General features: G+C 37.6%; 2 protein-coding genes across 6 annotated transcripts; one reads left to right on the forward strand and one right to left on the reverse strand.

Annotated features, from left to right (window-relative positions):
- The first annotated feature begins 1,392 nt into the window (after positions 1-1,392).
- Positions 1,393-6,511, forward strand: hdhd2 (haloacid dehalogenase-like hydrolase domain containing 2). 5 transcript variants are annotated; one of them, XM_037547657.1, is made up of 7 exons: positions 1,393-1,520; positions 3,637-3,740; positions 3,849-4,057; positions 4,290-4,374; positions 5,476-5,692; positions 5,816-5,879; positions 6,013-6,511. In XM_037547657.1, the coding sequence occupies exons 2-7, from the start codon at positions 3,640-3,642 to the stop codon at positions 6,123-6,125; spliced, it is 789 nt and encodes a 262-aa protein (XP_037403554.1). In that variant the 5' UTR covers positions 1,393-1,520; positions 3,637-3,639; the 3' UTR covers positions 6,126-6,511. The 5 variants fall into 5 exon arrangements, with proteins under 5 accessions (XP_037403554.1, XP_017555680.1, XP_017555679.1 ...); XM_017700191.2 differs by lacking the exon at positions 1,393-1,520 and adding an exon at positions 1,552-1,613; XM_017700190.2 differs by lacking the exon at positions 1,393-1,520 and adding an exon at positions 1,568-1,636.
- Positions 6,512-6,527: 16 nt separating this feature from the next.
- Positions 6,528-15,683, reverse strand: katnal2 (katanin p60 subunit A-like 2). The gene is made up of 16 exons (XM_017700187.2): positions 15,537-15,683; positions 13,235-13,305; positions 12,955-13,121; positions 12,116-12,152; positions 11,918-12,038; positions 11,711-11,815; positions 11,450-11,548; positions 10,942-11,019; positions 10,595-10,693; positions 9,976-10,039; positions 9,100-9,218; positions 8,806-8,897; positions 8,184-8,294; positions 7,922-8,084; positions 6,942-7,044; positions 6,528-6,842 (listed from the first exon to the last, which is right to left on the reverse strand). Exons 1-16 carry the CDS (start codon positions 15,585-15,587, stop codon positions 6,703-6,705), a joined length of 1,620 nt encoding a protein of 539 aa, XP_017555676.1. The 5' UTR covers positions 15,588-15,683; the 3' UTR covers positions 6,528-6,702.
- Between the last annotated feature and the right edge of the window lie 622 nt (positions 15,684-16,305).

Raw genomic sequence — 16,305 nt, forward strand, 5'->3', positions numbered from 1 at the left:
CTGTCATAATCCGTGCCTAAGATAAATGCAGTATTTATTTATTTATTTATTATTTGTATGTATTTGTTTTTTTTGTTTGTTTTTTTTTGCTGCTTGAGAAGCAATTCATACATGATGGGTACATCATTCAACCAATCTTCATAGTACCATTTAGGGGGGAAACCTTTCTGCAGAACTTTAAAACTCTAAAAAGTTCTTCAAACTTGCTGATTTTGGTCCTGTAGACCCAACTATACAAGTCTGACCTGCGCAGCCAATTCTGTGAACCTTTCTGAGGAGGGTGGACTTGAATAAGATGTTTTCATAACTAAATTTAAAATAATGCAACAAATCTGCCCTTGGTACAATGTTTAAGTTCACATAGACTCTTTTCAGGCCTAACTTTCACATTTTCAGATGATAAATGGTCATTACCTTGCTATTATTGCAATATATTTTGCCATCCATCACTGAGAAACCATCAAAACATGAGTCGTGTTGTGCATTTTTATATTTGACGTTAGTGAAACTCACAGACACATCAAGAGAAACTGTTCTGAATGCTGATGGGCAACATTTAAAGAGGCTTTATAAGCCAAAGTGATAAAATCTATTACTGCACAAAAATGCCTTCTAATGCGATATATCTGTTGGTAAAATAGCCTACATATGTTTTCTCCCTTTTAGCAAATGAGTAATCTGTCCCATGGGTAACCCTCTTAAATGATTAAAGGATCATTATGTCATCTGAGTTAGAACATGTGCCCTAAAGTGACAATATGATTGTTTTTGCATTGGGCTGTATGTGACCAGAATGATGGAAAACATGTTTGTTGTGGGGTAAAAGGCCCAAAGATTTCCTTTTGGTTCCTGAGGTTAAGGTTATGGTTAGATTAGACGTGGCAGAGCAGCATTCAAATGAATAGTTCACTGACAAAATCTAATTTAGACACTTTTCCATGTTTGGTATCAAGAGTTTTTATCTTTACACCCTGGAGCCACAAGGTATCTGGACTTTTACATTTCCCTTGGTCCACATGTTCTCTGAGCTTGCCTGAGATGTTTTAAATCAATCAAACTCATGGCTAAAATGTTGAGGTGTATCACTTAATTTACCAGATCTAGCAATTTGGACACATGGGCTCTCAGATTTCTCTAAATTTGATTGAAAAGAGAAGTAAAGAAAAAAATTGGATGATCATTTTTAAAGAGTAATATTACAATAGACCCATGGCTCCAGTCTAACAACAAAAGAAGCAAATTCGGACATCAAACATGCTTCGCCTGAGCAACTATATTCAGTGTAAGAGATACGTGTACATTTATTTTTTTCGATGAACCATACTGATAACTTTACCCCATAAAAATGTCAACGAGGCTTTCATTTTTTCATTTTTCATATAACCTACAGAAACTACTGGAAACACCCCACAAAATAGCGTGTATGTATTTGCGCCTGTCGAAGAGAAACTGTATTACGTATTACTACAAAATTAATGTTTTGATCACCTGCTTAAATCTGCTGATTTGTTTCCAGTGTGGTAAGTTATTTCTCACCTTTGCTTATTTTCAATTACCGTCAGGCACATATGAGGACGCTTGAGCTGAGGGTAGGACCCTAGAGAGAAACGAGGGTAACCATTAAAACAAAGTGAAGGTCCTTATAGCTTTAAGTCTGTTTTACTTTCAGCCCTTTATGTTCATGTATCACCTGTTTTAAATGCTAGCACTTCGATAAACGTAATTTTGGTTCTTGGTTGTTCTGTTATACCCGTAACAGCCCGAATTGACCACAGAGTAGCGCCGTTAGCTAGGTTGACTAACGCTAGCTAACTAGCTAAGGCTTTCAGAGATTTGGTCACTGTACGCGGCACATTTAACCTGCGCTGCTGTTTTATCGTAGTGTTAGAATATTTAACCCATTTGCACGGTTACTTCAGTGCTTCAGTAATGCTAAAAGGTTCGCGAGGCTAAAGTTGGAATTTTCCCGTTCCACCTTAAATGGTGCAGCAGTTACTATAACGTCTCCGATACCAGAATGCAACTTCCCCACCATTTAAGGTGGAACGGGGAAACTCGAACGAGAAGTACGTGACCCCAGCGGTGCTATAATATTGATAATTCACGGTATACGTGTGTGAATTCGAGTGCAAAAGTGCAGAAACGTTTTATCCAGTCGCAGAGAAGCGTCGGTTAATTTTTATTATACTATGATTATTACTGTGGTAAATTAAGTGAGGGCAATGATCCATCGTTAACAGGCAGCTGTGTCAGCTGCTTTGGATCCTGCTTTTATTTCCTTTTGGAAGGAGTATAGAAACCTTAACCGTGGTTGCATCCAAACCGCCCACTACTGTACTAAATAGTATGTCAATACAGTACATACAGTAACTACATTAGTATGTGGTTGTGAATGCAGAAAATTTCCTCCAGTAAAATCAATCAATAAGCTCTCTTCTATAGGACAGTAAGGCAGTATTGGAACTCCAATTTAGACACATGCAGATTAATAATATAAAACAATTTAGGATGATAAGTTTGTAGTAGTAGCAATACGCTTGCTGAAAACAACAGTGTCAACCTGTATACCAGCATCCAAAATACAACGTAAGCTGTTTTTTGTAGTGATGCGCAGATAACAGCTTCCATCGCTGCTGACAAGCATCCAAAGCGCAACATAACGCAGGTTTTTCTAGCAGGGATACCTCACGTTTAGGTTCACCAAATGTCTTATTATATAGCTGTTTGACCAAAATTGAAAAGTAGTGCCCATAATACGTGGCATGCCATTGGCTTTTTATCCGTTTATTATATGTTATATCCAAATGACTCCACCTGACAGAAGCAAGTTTTTCTGTCTTGACCACACTGTAGCCGATGTCCCGCTTTAGCTGCTGATTTAACTCACAGATTGACTCGAATGGTATATTCCACCATTTCTTAATTTACATGTCTTTTAGCTGCCTGTGGTATTATATTTGTATGATTTTTTTTCAAGCTGCTTTATGTTATCTAAATCACTCCCAGTACTTTGGCAGCACCTTTTAAATAAATTTTAGGTTTCTAAATCCTGAAAGGATGTCAATCACAGATCATGGCCAATGTGCCAAAGCACCCGGTCTTTATTATGGCTAATCCAGAGCTGGCCTTGAATTGTTAATCTGGCATTAATTGTTCTTCCAACTTCAAAGAGCTGATTTGACTTTGGATTAAATGGGAAAAAAATGCAGCATTTCTAAATAATAGAGGATCAGCAGTGTGGTTATAATCCACTTTGGAGATGTTTAATAGTCCTTAATAACTCTTGCTGAATTATTAAAGATAAATTTCACTGGTATTTTGCCAGGGTATTTTGATCTCTATATTTAATTTATTTTTTTTAGTGCATATGTCATGTAAACCTCTCAGAAGAAAAAAAATCCTGTCTAACGGCTGCCAACGTAGTCTGTGGGGGCCATTTTTAACCAACTATTAGTGTATTTGTTCTGTGCCACCCTCAAATGCTTCTGAACCCAGTAAACAAGGGCTATGGGACACCAATTACTTGTCTTGGTTTGGGAGCTGATACTGTTTGAAAATTCTGATCTAATCCTAAAGTCTTTCTAAGTAGGCTATGATTCCTTCAAACTGAATTGACTCTTGTGGTTTGATGGACAGGCAATGGCATCTCGCCGGGCACTGAAAGCAGTGCTCATTGACCTAAGTGGAACTCTTCATATTGAGGATGCTGCTGTACCTGGTGCTCAGGAAGCACTTGCAAGGTTAGTCAACATATAGTACATCAAACTACCCTGTGTCAAGTAACATGAATCCAAAATAATCTGGAGTTGACGTTCGTTTTTACCAACTGCTTTTTTTATGTCATTAAGGCTGCGCCGTGCTCCAGTGGCTCTGAAATTTGTAACTAACACGACAAAGGAGTGTAAGAGAACCCTGCACGAGCGTCTGCGCCGGCTCAAATTTGACATTGAAGAGCAGGAGATCTTCACGTCACTGACTGCAGCTCGCAACTTGTTGGAGCAGAAGGTGGTGCGCCCCCTATTGCTGGTGGAGGATAGTGCGTTGGAAGACTTTGCAGGTGAGTTGGGAGGACAGTCCACTACTGACGAGCTGTAGCAAGGGAGATTTGTGGTTCTATTGCTTGATCACAACTGATTTGTGTGACCAGTTGTGTTTAGATAGGGAAACATCTGCGAAGGTGTAACATATTAAGCAGTAAACCCATTAGATTCTGACACAAATATAGTTGCATGTTTTAACTAAAAGTACCATTTAAAGTCACACCTTAAAATTCTTTGTCCTTCTCACAGGTATTGAAACCTCTGATCCCAATGCTGTGGTGATAGGCTTAGCACCAGATCATTTCAACTACCAAATGCTTAATAAAGCTTTCAGGTGAGGGCTCAATGCAGAAAGAGAAAAAAAAGTCTATTGCAACAAACATGCCGCAGTATGTCAAAATGCATTTTCACATAATATATGTGTGCTTGACATAGAAAATATATAGATATATATGTGTGTGTGTATATATATATATATATATATATATATATATATATATATATATATATACACGTGTGTGTGTGTGTGTGTGTGTGTGTGTGTGTATATATATATATATATATTTTTTTTTTTTTTTTTTTCCGTCTTTAAGCAGATGCAATCACTCATACCAACCATGGTGTAAAACAGGATGACAAAAATGGTAAAAGCTCATTTAAATGCAGTTAAGCTTTTAACAGAATTAACTGAATATAATTATTAATTCTGTCAATTATCAATCCAGAAGGCATCATCTATAATTTTAACTTAGGGCTTTTAAACTTGATCAGTGAGTGTTTTTGATTTTTAAGATAAGCAACTGGTTCTACTGTACAACATTATTTATTTGTATAAAACTGTATCTTTTTGTGACTGGTCCATGTCATGAAAAGACAAATTTCCTTTTTTTTAATTTATTTTTTTTAATCAAGAAGAGTTTTGTGTAGTACGTAAACATTGGTGAAGGTTTAAAAAAAAACGTACTGCTCAGTCCCTAGACCACACATGTAAACAACGCTGCAAAACATCACAAGTAATGGCTCATTATATAGATTTGTAGATTTAGATATATAGATTTAGCTCCGCTCATTCATGCTGAATTTATAAGGTCTGTTATAAGTCTGGAGTGATTTTTAATAAGGCACAACACAGGCAGCCAATCAGATCAGAGGTAATTTACATCAGTCTTATAGGCAATTCAACTAAAAGATCCTGTTTCTAATGGATAAAGAAAGGTTAGTAAATTATTTGACAGTTTTTGGTACATAAAAGCATGTGAACCTCAGGGGAAAAAAATAAATATTTGAAAAATGTAAATGGGCTCTTTAGTCTATATTTATTGTTTATAATTTAATGTTGTTTACTGTTGCATATTTATTTTACTCAAGTCTTTCCCCAAGATATATAAAAAATATGATTGTAATAAACCTCAGTTGTATGTTTTTTCTGTGTAAGGTTAATTCTGGATGGTGCCCCTCTCATAGCCATTCATAAAGCCCGCTACTATAAAAAGAAAGATGGGTTGGCATTGGGGCCTGGGCCATTTGTGACTGGACTCGAGTATGCCACTGATACGCAAGCCACTGTGGTGGGCAAACCTGTGAAAACATTCTTCCTGGAAGCTCTGCGAGATCTTAACTGCAGCCCAGAGGAGGCTGTGATGATTGGAGATGTAAGTGTGATTCTGCATTCACAAACGTGATGCTTTGGTTTGGTCACACTGTATGTTTTGGTGAGATTAGTGAGATGATTTTGTCAATAAGACAAAATACTGATCTTGTGTTTGAATTTACAGGATGCTAGGGATGATGTTGGTGGAGCTCAGAATGCAGGGATGCTGGGAATATTAGTCAAAACTGGTATTACTTTTACCTTATTAATATTCATTATTTTGTTCCATAAGCTTTTCAGCTGTAAACCCACATTATTACAGTATTAATTTATAGTATATTATTGTGAGAGATGGTTATTTTGAGTTTTGTTTGTCTTCAGGTAAATATAGAGCTGGCGATGAAGGCAAAATAAACCCTCCTCCTCATCTGACTTGTGAGAGTTTCCCTGAAGCTGTAGATCATATCCTTACACATCTGCTAGACACTAAATGAGTTTTATGATGCTGTTTGGTGTGTTAAATATGCTGTTGTACATAAAGTGAGAGCTGGATGAACAGTATAGGTTTTGTAAATATGTAATGAAGACGAAATCCAGAGTGCTTTAATAATTAACATCAGACATTATGTATGTTGTTGATACATAGGGTCACCCTTACTTGTCCTGTTGCGCTTGCAAATCATAATTCTGACTGCTGGCCACTTGATGTCACATGGCTTGCAATAATATTTGAACTGGAAGAAAAGTCCGGTGTCAGGCCAACCACCTTCACTTTTTTTTTTACACAGTCCAAGATCGTGAAACTATTTATGCTTGTACAATAGAAGTAAAAAAAGATAGCAAAAGTCAACCCTAAATAAACATACAAAACAAACTAAAAGTGTTCTATTGATTTTATTGTTTTATTTATCATTTTTTTGTTGTAGTCATCCTGCTTCTTGGCATCCAACCTCTGTTAGTACTAAGAAGATGGACAGGTGTGATGTGTCACATAAAAAAGAAATTGCATGGTGTGCAGTAAAAAAAAAACACAGCATAGTTGTTGTTGTGGTAACAGTTTAGGTTCTAAGCTCAGACAGACTCATATTCTTTCTCCCAAGCCGAGAATCTGTCTGTCAAGTTCCTGGCTGATGGTTTGGTGTGAGTGATCACCTCCAGGAAATCTGCTGTGGTCACCGTTTCTAGCTCAATAAATGGCATATCGCACTGACCTGTAGAGATACATGATTGAAGTGGAGCTTTGCAGTGTGCCAGAGGATACTGAAGGAAGCAATAGGTCTGTGTATTTCATGAGGCAGCGTATGTCTTACCCTCACAGTGATTCTCCAGGGCATCAAAAATCTTCCGAACAGGCCTCATTGCAGCTTCTTTACAAACAAGCCTGATATCTGAGCCGGAATAACCCTCCATTTCCTTAAATATCGAAGGCAAATGCTGTTACCATTAGAAATGTTGTTCTTACTGTTGTGTAATCTTCTATGCATTTATACTGGCAGTCAGAAGGAATTCCTCAGATACACATTGTACATCTTAGAAACAGCGACATGTTTAGAAACAGTTACATGTTTAGAAAGTTTTTGACGTGTTTACTTGTATATTTCTTCTGTTATGGGGGAGAAATTTATGGGAAATTACCACACTAAAACTTGTAATTTGTTGGGGAAATATGTGAAGAACAAGAAACTACCAACCAATATGGACACCAGTAAAACGTTTTGGAAATGCAGTTACTTTTATGAAACTATGACAAAGCAGTGCTGTCAAAACTAGACCAAAGAAATACTGATAAACAGTCTTAGTAGTTTATTTCTTTCGTTTTGTTGTAGTTCTGCATACGAGTTTGAGGTTTATGCAAGGAATGTGCAATAAGTGTTTATTTTAAAGGCCTGCATCTTACAATTTTCTTGTAATTTAGATATGTCCTAATTCATTTTTACACGAGATGAGCATTATCCAACCTCTCTTGATCCCTTAGAATTAAACAGGCTGTTTTAGCAAATTATAGGCTTTGCATAAGATCACACAGTTTCCATATACATGTACTGTATGAACTGTGAAGTGAACAGTACGTTTGGAAACTTCAACAGTGTTCATATACTCATATACACTCTTATATCTCAGTAAAGTGAGGGAAATTTTCTTTGTCTTTAACAGCTGATGTGAACAAATTCTATTATTAAAGCTACATAAAGTAATTTTACACTGCTTTTAAGCAGTTATTTTTGACCAACAGCATATACTAAATTTGTTCTTTTACGCCACACACTATTGATGGTGGATTGTGACCCACCTGTGCAAGAATGTCATAGGCTAGCTCAGTGCGTAGCTCCACCCCTCCTGTGTTGGTGATTGGAGGAAGCCAGTGGTTAATCATTGCTTTTCTCGCTGGGCCAGAAGGAAGACCTACAAGAATCCTCTTCTCCAGTCTCCTCAGCATGGCATGGTCCAGCTCCCTGAGACCAAGAGGGAGCAAAGAGAGGTTTAAAAACTGTGGCAATCAGCATGATAAAACTGCAGGATGTATCAGAATCGCTGTGTTTCTGCCTCCTCACCAGGGTAGGTTTGAAGCAGCCAAAACAAACACCAAATCATTAGACCGTGCCAGTCCATCCATCTGAACCAGCAGCTCAGTCTTCATCCTCCTGCTGCCCTCATGCTCACCTCTGAGAGGAAGGACAGAGAAAGAGGCACTCATGTTGAAAGACGTAAATTCTATAGATTACCTTGAATAGATTAATGTCAATAGAAGGTTCCTGGAATTCTCCAAATCATGCATCAACCTCAGAACATTTTAGTTGCAGTTTTTGAAAATTGAATTGATTTCCAGTGTTCCTCATATGGGCACAACACAGGTACATGTACTTCTGTTCTTTTTTAAAGACAAAACTATGCCACGTATTGTTATAAACCATATTAACGAGTCTGTTTGAGATTACTTAGCAACTCAACACAACCTGAGGCAAAATTATAAAGATTTAGGCATATAGTATGCATTATGCTAACTTATATATGTGCTTGTAATACCTGCTAGCTATATTAGCCTTATAGCTCCAGTGCAAAACTAGAGAAGCAAACATGTCTTTGCTGACGGACTACATTTGGGTTAAGGGTGAAATTTAGAGTTTTCACTAAATCACTAAATCTAGATCTTAAGAAGCTTTGTCTAGCTCTTACCCTTGGCCAACGCCTCTCTGGCTCATCACTGACTCCAGTTCATCCAGAAAGATGGTGGATGGGGCATGATACCTCGCTAACTCAAACAAAACCTGAAGAGTAAAGACAAAAATAGATGTCAGAGAAACTTTCTAAAAGACATGCTGAGTAGTGGCAAAATGTAATTAGACACTGGTCAGGTCTGACTGAACACCTTGTTTAAATGGCTGGTGTGGTTTTCTGTGAAATTACTGAATTAAGCACCAATGTGAAACAAAACACTGTGTAGTTACTAGAATGATAGAAGACACTGACCCGAACCAGCTTTTCAGAGTCTCCTCTCCACTTGCTGACAATACTAGATGCAGAGATGTTGAAGAACGTGGTGTTGCACTCAGTGGCTACAGCTTTTGCCAGCATAGTCTTGCCTGTGCCTGAGGTTTTCAAGAGTATTACACATTAGAGAAATACAGGGGTCACGTATTGTCCGTATCACATTAACAGGGTCCATGGTTCTATATTTTTCTGTCATTTTATCATTTTACATGACCAAACTGTCTTAAACCATCTGTTTTTGTTACTCTGTGCACCGTATGTATGTATGTGCGTGTGTGTGTGTGTATATATATATATATATATATATATATGTATACACACACACATACATACATACATACATACATACATATGTTACTCTTCAGGATAATGTAAAGCACTGTAATAAATATAAGGCTTCCAGAATTCATCATATTTCAAAAGTGTATATATATGAAAAATACAAATGAGTTCTCTGTTTACTGAACTCCTGAAACGTTGTATAATACGTCTAAAATCACCTTTAAAATATTTAAATCCACAGTGCATCATTTTTTTTGTATATAAATGAAAAAAAGGATGATTCCAAACTTTTAAACGCCAATGTATGCAAACAACCTCTGTTTTAACTGGCTGTCTTATATTGTGGTTGTGACATCACAATGATGCCGAATTCAAAATCATGCATTTTTTTTTCAGCTTAGTTTCTGTATATGAACTGGGGGGTGCATTACAAAGGATAGGAAAAGTTAAAGTAATACATCAAACTCCTTTCTTTCTTTCTTTTTTCAAGGTATATCCCCTTTGCTTGTCCACATATGATATTTGTTTCTTTAAGAAAAAGAAAAAAAAAATCAAACCAACAAAACCACTAACCTGGGGGCCCATAGAGCAGTAAACCTTTCCATGGAGAGAGAATACCAGTGAACAGCTGAGGGTACTGGAGAGAAAAATATTCAGGTTGTAATTAACACTACACATTGATTTGAATCACTTTAACTTAACATTGTGATGGCATATCAAACATCATGATAATTATTGTCCGACTTATTGGCTGCTCCATGTTGCATGCCTCATTTAATCTTATTTACTGTTGCATTTACAGCCTTAACTGAAACCCACGGGGAGTCTTTGTATTGACAGACTATAATCACTTAGCTTACAATGAAAGTAAGCTACTGATTAACGAAATCCATAACATTAACTTCAGCCTAAGTACATTTAAAATCGACATCACATCTGCTTTAATTAACAAAAAGACATATTTTTATGTGTCTTGAGTGTCAGAGTCCTGTAATGTATTTGTCATTATCACAGACGACAGGAATGAGTAAGAGATAGCGAAAGGCAAGATTGGGTGGTATTCAAGTATGGATTTAATGTCATCTAAAGCTATAACTGCCTGTGCTGTGCTTTCCTCTAGCCTTTAGTGAGATATTCACAATCGAATGTAGTGGCAGTTTGAGAAATACCACAATGTTTAGCAGGCCGGCACCTTAATAGGGTAGACGACAGCCTCTTTGACTAATCGCTTGGCGTCCTCCAGGCCTATAATGTCGTCCCAGTGCACATTGGGGTTGTGTAAATAGATATCCTTTAGGGAAAGACAGGAGGGAGATGAAACAAAGCAATTGATTAATATCTGTTTCGCTGTGAGTGCTGTTATACTGTACACAGTTACAAAGAGAGTATCTAGCACAGATTCATTGTGCGAGAGCATTTGTTTCAGGTTACCATTAAACAGATTCACTAAGCGCTAAACTACATTTATTTGCAATTTTGTTTCTTAAATATCAAAACTCAGATACTACCAGTATTATGGTACAATGTGTGTGGACATACTCTGCTTATAACAGATGCTAGCTCTCTCATCTCATGGTTCATCCCATAGAAGGCACTAACGGGTTTCAGCAGCCGCTCCTGTGCAACAGCAGAAAACACAAGTTTTTCCAAAGCACAGTTATTACTGTAGATAAATCAAAACATAAACAAGTGCTATCTGACATCTCATGTAAAATAGTAATATACTGCAAATACACTCAAGCCACAATCATTTATAATCACTGTCTGCATTATCATGTAATCGGTTTTGTTGTGTATTAGTAGTATATGTACTGATTACTGCAAGTATATCTATATCTACTGAATCTAATGTGATGCTAGTACTCCAAAGCTTTATAAGATTTAAAAAATGAAAAAAAAAAAAATTCATGATTTCACAATAACTGAAAAAGCTGTAAAAAAATGAAATATTAAAAATATTTAGAATGCCTCATATTTCGACACTGATGATCAAATCTTAAGGTAGGCAGGCACTTTTACTGCGCAGAATATCAGAGAGTGAACTTACTGAGGGATCTTGATTGCAGGACAAACTATTTGAAGCAAAGTCGTGGGAGGTTCCCTTTACTGCATCCTGGATCAGACACCTGTAGTCAACCTGATGTCCCTACAAAGAACAGTTTCTAACATTTCAAACCTCTAATTTACTAACCTCTAAACAACTCTTGGGTTAAATGAAAATACCTTTAGCTTTATTGTAGGATACTATATGTGTGCAGGACATATACAACATGTTCTTTTATCACAAGGCTTATTATAAGGAATTTACCTTCTTCATGTGTGTGCCCTCTCCCCCTCCGCTCCTGATGATAGGAGACACATTCAGGCCAAACTCTGCTCTTTCTGGCATACAAACTGCTCCATTCTCCTGAAACTAAGTGGGACAGCTGCAACATCAGTGTACGAACAAGAAAAGCAAATGAGCTGGGTGAGATCTAGCATCTAACTGCTTTATGAATAAGGGGAATAAACTCACACTGTTAGATTTACTCGAGTCCTTCACAGCTACTTTAGACTCTGGCTTTCTAATACTGTTCCTGGACTGGGGCCGCTGGATGGAGGCGATTCTTGGCAGTGTTTGGGCTGTGTTTGGGGTCCTTTCAGACAGGAATATAAGTAGCTTAGTGGAGGATAGAACATACTGCGCATTCTTAAAAGTGTAGTGCATGCTCACCTCTTTTTTCCACAGCTTCTTACCAGTCTGTTCTCCCCTGTATGACAATAAAGTGTCATAAAGATTAAATAAAGCATTTCCAACGTTTGTCCAGGCTTTAAAAGGCCCATATCCTGCATTTTTATTTGTGTATGTTTATTCACCAAAAAAAAAAAAAGTCATAATACATTTTTACAAGACCATTATGTAACCTCCCCTTCTCATTTAGAAATACACATGCTGTTTTGTGTTACTGAAATATGTAAATGATCTCTGTTCTGATTGGCTGCCCTATATTGAGCTTCATTCAAAAAGCAGTCTGAGCTGAAACTTTTGTGTGCATGGGCAGGTCTACACTGCTGTGTGCTGAATATGAGGGTATGTGGAAATATACTGATTTTTGTGACATCACAAAAACAATTCATTCAAAATGGGCTGTTTCTGCAGCTTAATTTGCATATTGCTGTTGTCGGAACAAGACTTTGTATCTCCAAAATGATAACTTTAATGATAGGAGAAGGAAAAAACCTAGTTTAACTTTAAGGTAAGCCAATGGAACCAGTTATTTTCTCAAGTCATTTTGGGTCAAGTCGTTTCTTTTAGTCCACTCATCATGACGTTTACACACAATGTAAACAGGCATTTTCAAATTATGTCAAAAACTGAAAAACAACAGCAATGGATAGACATGGTTTTGACTCAACAGCAGCGATATAGGAACTGAGAGTGAATGGCACATTTAGAAGTTTTAACAATGCTTACAATGTACATCTATGTTATTTTTAAAAAGTGAGTACAGTTCAGTTTTCTATGATATGGGCCTTTTAATACACAAAGTTCTGTGTAATACTGACACCTACCTTGTTCTGGCAGTTTCTTTGTTAGCTTGGGATATTTCTGAAACTTGATGAAATAATAACTTTCATACTCCATCAGAATTGTGTCCAGATCAACATTGTCACAGATTTCAAAGCGACGCAATCCGAAATTGGTGTCTTGTTCCAGGGCAGTAGCAGCGTCCATATATCTGTATAGTTAAAATGTAAGATTAAGAGCAGACGGTTTCGATTTTCTTCATTCTTTGTTTCATTCTAAGTAATTTCTATGGATTAAACTAGTGCAATAAGGGCAAAATCTCACCCTTCCTCCATTAAATGATGATAAATCAGCACAAGCAGATTTCTTCTTCTTGTCTCTGTTCTCAGTTCATCCTGAAAAGAACATTTGGGACATAATGGCTGCACAAAACCCACACAGTAATGAACGAACCATTAAAGGCCCCCTTCACTCAAAAATGTTTTTTTAATGGTTAACTCATCTTGGGTGGCTTAGTATGATTATATAGACTGATTTTTCTGTCAAATGTGTTATCACAGTGCAGAGATTCCTTTCATAGAAAACACTGGTTTTCTCAGTTTATCAGGAAAATAAGCGGGTGGTAGCAGCTTAATTTTGTCTGCCATGAAAGAAGCTATTACAGTGCAAAATACTAAAACATAGAGAGGATTCTGATGTGGCATCAGGAAACTTGTTTACAGATACAGAACATGTAGCTAACTTGTTTGAAATGTTTGCACTGTGCTGATAGCTTGAAAATATGTGAACAATACCAGCGTTTTAAATGACCAGGCTATCAATTTTTTGTTCCATTACCTTAGCATGCTACAGTTAGATTCATCGATGAGAGTAAAGACGCAAATCTGAACCTGTGTTCTTGTGTTTAGAGCTGATAGCTTGAGCTACTGTTGCTTCAATATCCTCATTAGCACTAGAAGCTATTGATAGATTAGCAAGAAGCCCTAAACAGCTTTACACACAACCAGGCAGCTTCATTTTACCTCACTGATGCTGCACTGAGGCAAGTTCAGCTTAAATCTGAGCTGTGTTTTGTGTGTAGAGCTGTTAGCTTAGAGATCATATCACTACAATCTGTGATATCTCGAAAAATGGTCAAACTATTTATGATGATCTCATTTTTCCTTCTACAGCTCTGACCGACTCTAGTGGCAGGAGTTGAGGAGCATAGTTGATTGATGAAGTGGTGGTGCATTAGTGTGTGTCGTGCTGGCACAAGTGGATCAGACACAGCAGAGTTGCTGGAGTTTCACCTCAGTGTCACTGCTGGACTGAGAATAGTCCACTGGCCATTTGCGTCCTGAGGGCAGCATCCTGTGACCACTGATGAAGGACTAGAGGATGACACAAACTGTGCAGCAGCAGATGAGCTATCGTCTCTGATTTTACATCTACAAGGGGGAGCAACAAGATAGGTGGACAGTGAGTGGACACAGCGAGTAAAGACTCCAGCAGCACTACTGCCTGATCTGCTAGCACCAGCGTAACACATGCTGACATGCTGAGAATGATCCACCACCCAAATAATACCTGCTCTGTGGTGGTCCTGTGTGGGTCTTGATCATGGAATAACAGAGTGAAAGGGGGGAATGTGTGCAGAGAAACAGATGGACTACAGTCTGTAATTGTAGAACTACAAAGTGCACCTATATGATAAGTGCATCTGATCAAATGGACAATGAGTTTTTAATATTATGGCTGACCGGTAACCTAACTATATGACCAACAATTACAAAAACATGGACTTACTGGAATATCCCATGCTTTCATTGCTTATTTCTGGAGATCACCACAAGCAAAGGCACTAGTTTTAGGCAGGAGTTAGGAAGTTGTATAAATGCATTTTCCCTAAAGCTCAACTGAACGTGCAAAAATGCAATGCATGCTTTTTGCACCCCCATAGAAACAGGCCTGGCTGTTCATGATTCTTTAATGATGATTCCTTAATGAATTCTTTTACAAGACTGAAAACGATATATTACAGCCAGAAGGCCACTTTTCGAATAGTGCTACTCAAATCTTAAAGCACACGACTTCTGTAAACAGCTGTTTCCCAAAGACTTTAATAAAAAATGATTTAAAAAACGCAATATTAAAATACCTGCTATTACTGAAAAATAACAGCGATTAGTATTATGACAACAGGTTTCAAACTTTGCAATGTACGTATAAAATGATGAAGTGAATGTTTCTATGCGAGCGTCCACAACGCCACTCACCACCAGATGGCGCCAAATCATCGCATTGAGGAACAAGTGCCGTTGTGTGACTGGTTGCCAAGACAACAAGAGACTCTAAAGACCTCGGGGCATTTGTCCGTCACAACTTTGAGACTTTATCATGCCAAAATGAAATAAACTGCCACGTTGTATGAATATTAATAATAACTGAACAACTCTAGCAGATATTCCGTTCGCGTGTTTCATAGATAAGTGTTAGGTTAGCTGCACAACGACTCACGTTACAGCTAACGAGCTAACCAGTTAGCCCAGCTCTCCCTAACCTAGACGCTGTCAGAGGACTTGGCCTGTAGAAGAGGGAAAGTGATGCGAACGAAGTTGCACTTTTAAAACGGTGGGTTACTCACGGCTTCTCTCGCCTGATTTGCAGTTTTTATGGCCTGATATGACAGCTCCATAGTTGCCAGCTGAGTGGACAAGCTTCCAGTGTCCAGCCACACTAGCGAGGCTGAAGCTGGCTTCCTCTTCGACAGGTTCTTGTCCGAAGTTTCCCGTTCCACCTTAAATGGTGCAGCAGTTACATTCTGGCACCTGAGGCATTATGACAGTGACTGCGGAACCATTTAAGGAGGAACGGGAAAATTCGAAAAAGAAGCCAGCTGTTACTTACAGGTGGTTTTTTTAAATTGCCATATTTTGAACAGTGCTTATCAATACATAGCATAAAAAAAGCTGCTAGGGGTTCAGACAGGTAAAAACTTTTAAGAGCTTTTAGAATGGGATGACCATGGAAGCCCAAGTGATTTTATTCGGGTCACTGCCAGGAAAAAAGATAAATATATTAATGTTTAAAATAATTATTAAATAATTGTTGTAGCAATAAAAAAAATAATAAATAAAAAAAATAATAATAATAATGATTTGTTTTGGTCTGTACCTAAGTCAGTCCATCATTTCCACATGAATAAAATGTTACATTAAAGACAAAACTGTTGCGTATTTTTCAGAGGAGAACATTAAAAAAATAATGTGGACAGACCCTAGAAGTTTTTCATTTAGGCTTCTCTCACTATAGATTATAATGATAATATGCATGTAATTCACTGTAAAAAGAAAATAGTTAACACCTCATGACCAGGGTGGCCAAAAGGGTGGCCACGCTTAATTCTAGCATGA

This window comes from Pygocentrus nattereri, chromosome 18 (assembly GCF_015220715.1).
Source record: "Pygocentrus nattereri isolate fPygNat1 chromosome 18, fPygNat1.pri, whole genome shotgun sequence".
In the NCBI taxonomy this organism is placed as follows: Eukaryota; Metazoa; Chordata; class Actinopteri; order Characiformes; family Serrasalmidae; genus Pygocentrus; species Pygocentrus nattereri.

What these genes read in the sequence shown, in the direction of transcription:
- hdhd2 (XM_017700188.2), top strand. Translation starts at nt 1,569, where the DNA reads ATGAGGACGCTTGAGCTGAGG. An exon ending in TGAGGACGCTTGAGCTGAGG is followed by an intron (nt 1,590 to 3,636) that starts GTAGGACCCTAG and finishes TTTGATGGACAG; the next exon opens with GCAATGGCATCTCGCCGGGC. An exon ending in GGGAATATTAGTCAAAACTG is followed by an intron (nt 5,880 to 6,012) that starts GTATTACTTTTA and finishes GTTTGTCTTCAG; the next exon opens with GTAAATATAGAGCTGGCGAT.
- katnal2 (XM_017700187.2), bottom strand. Translation starts at nt 15,587, where the DNA reads ATGGAGCTGTCATATCAGGCCATAAAAACTGCAAATCAGGCGAGAGAA. An exon ending in CAGAGAGGCGTTGGCCAAGG is followed by an intron (nt 8,295 to 8,805) that starts GTAAGAGCTAGA and finishes CCTTCCTCTCAG; the next exon opens with AGGTGAGCATGAGGGCAGCA. An exon ending in CCTATGACATTCTTGCACAG is followed by an intron (nt 7,045 to 7,921) that starts GTGGGTCACAAT and finishes TCGATATTTAAG; the next exon opens with GAAATGGAGGGTTATTCCGG.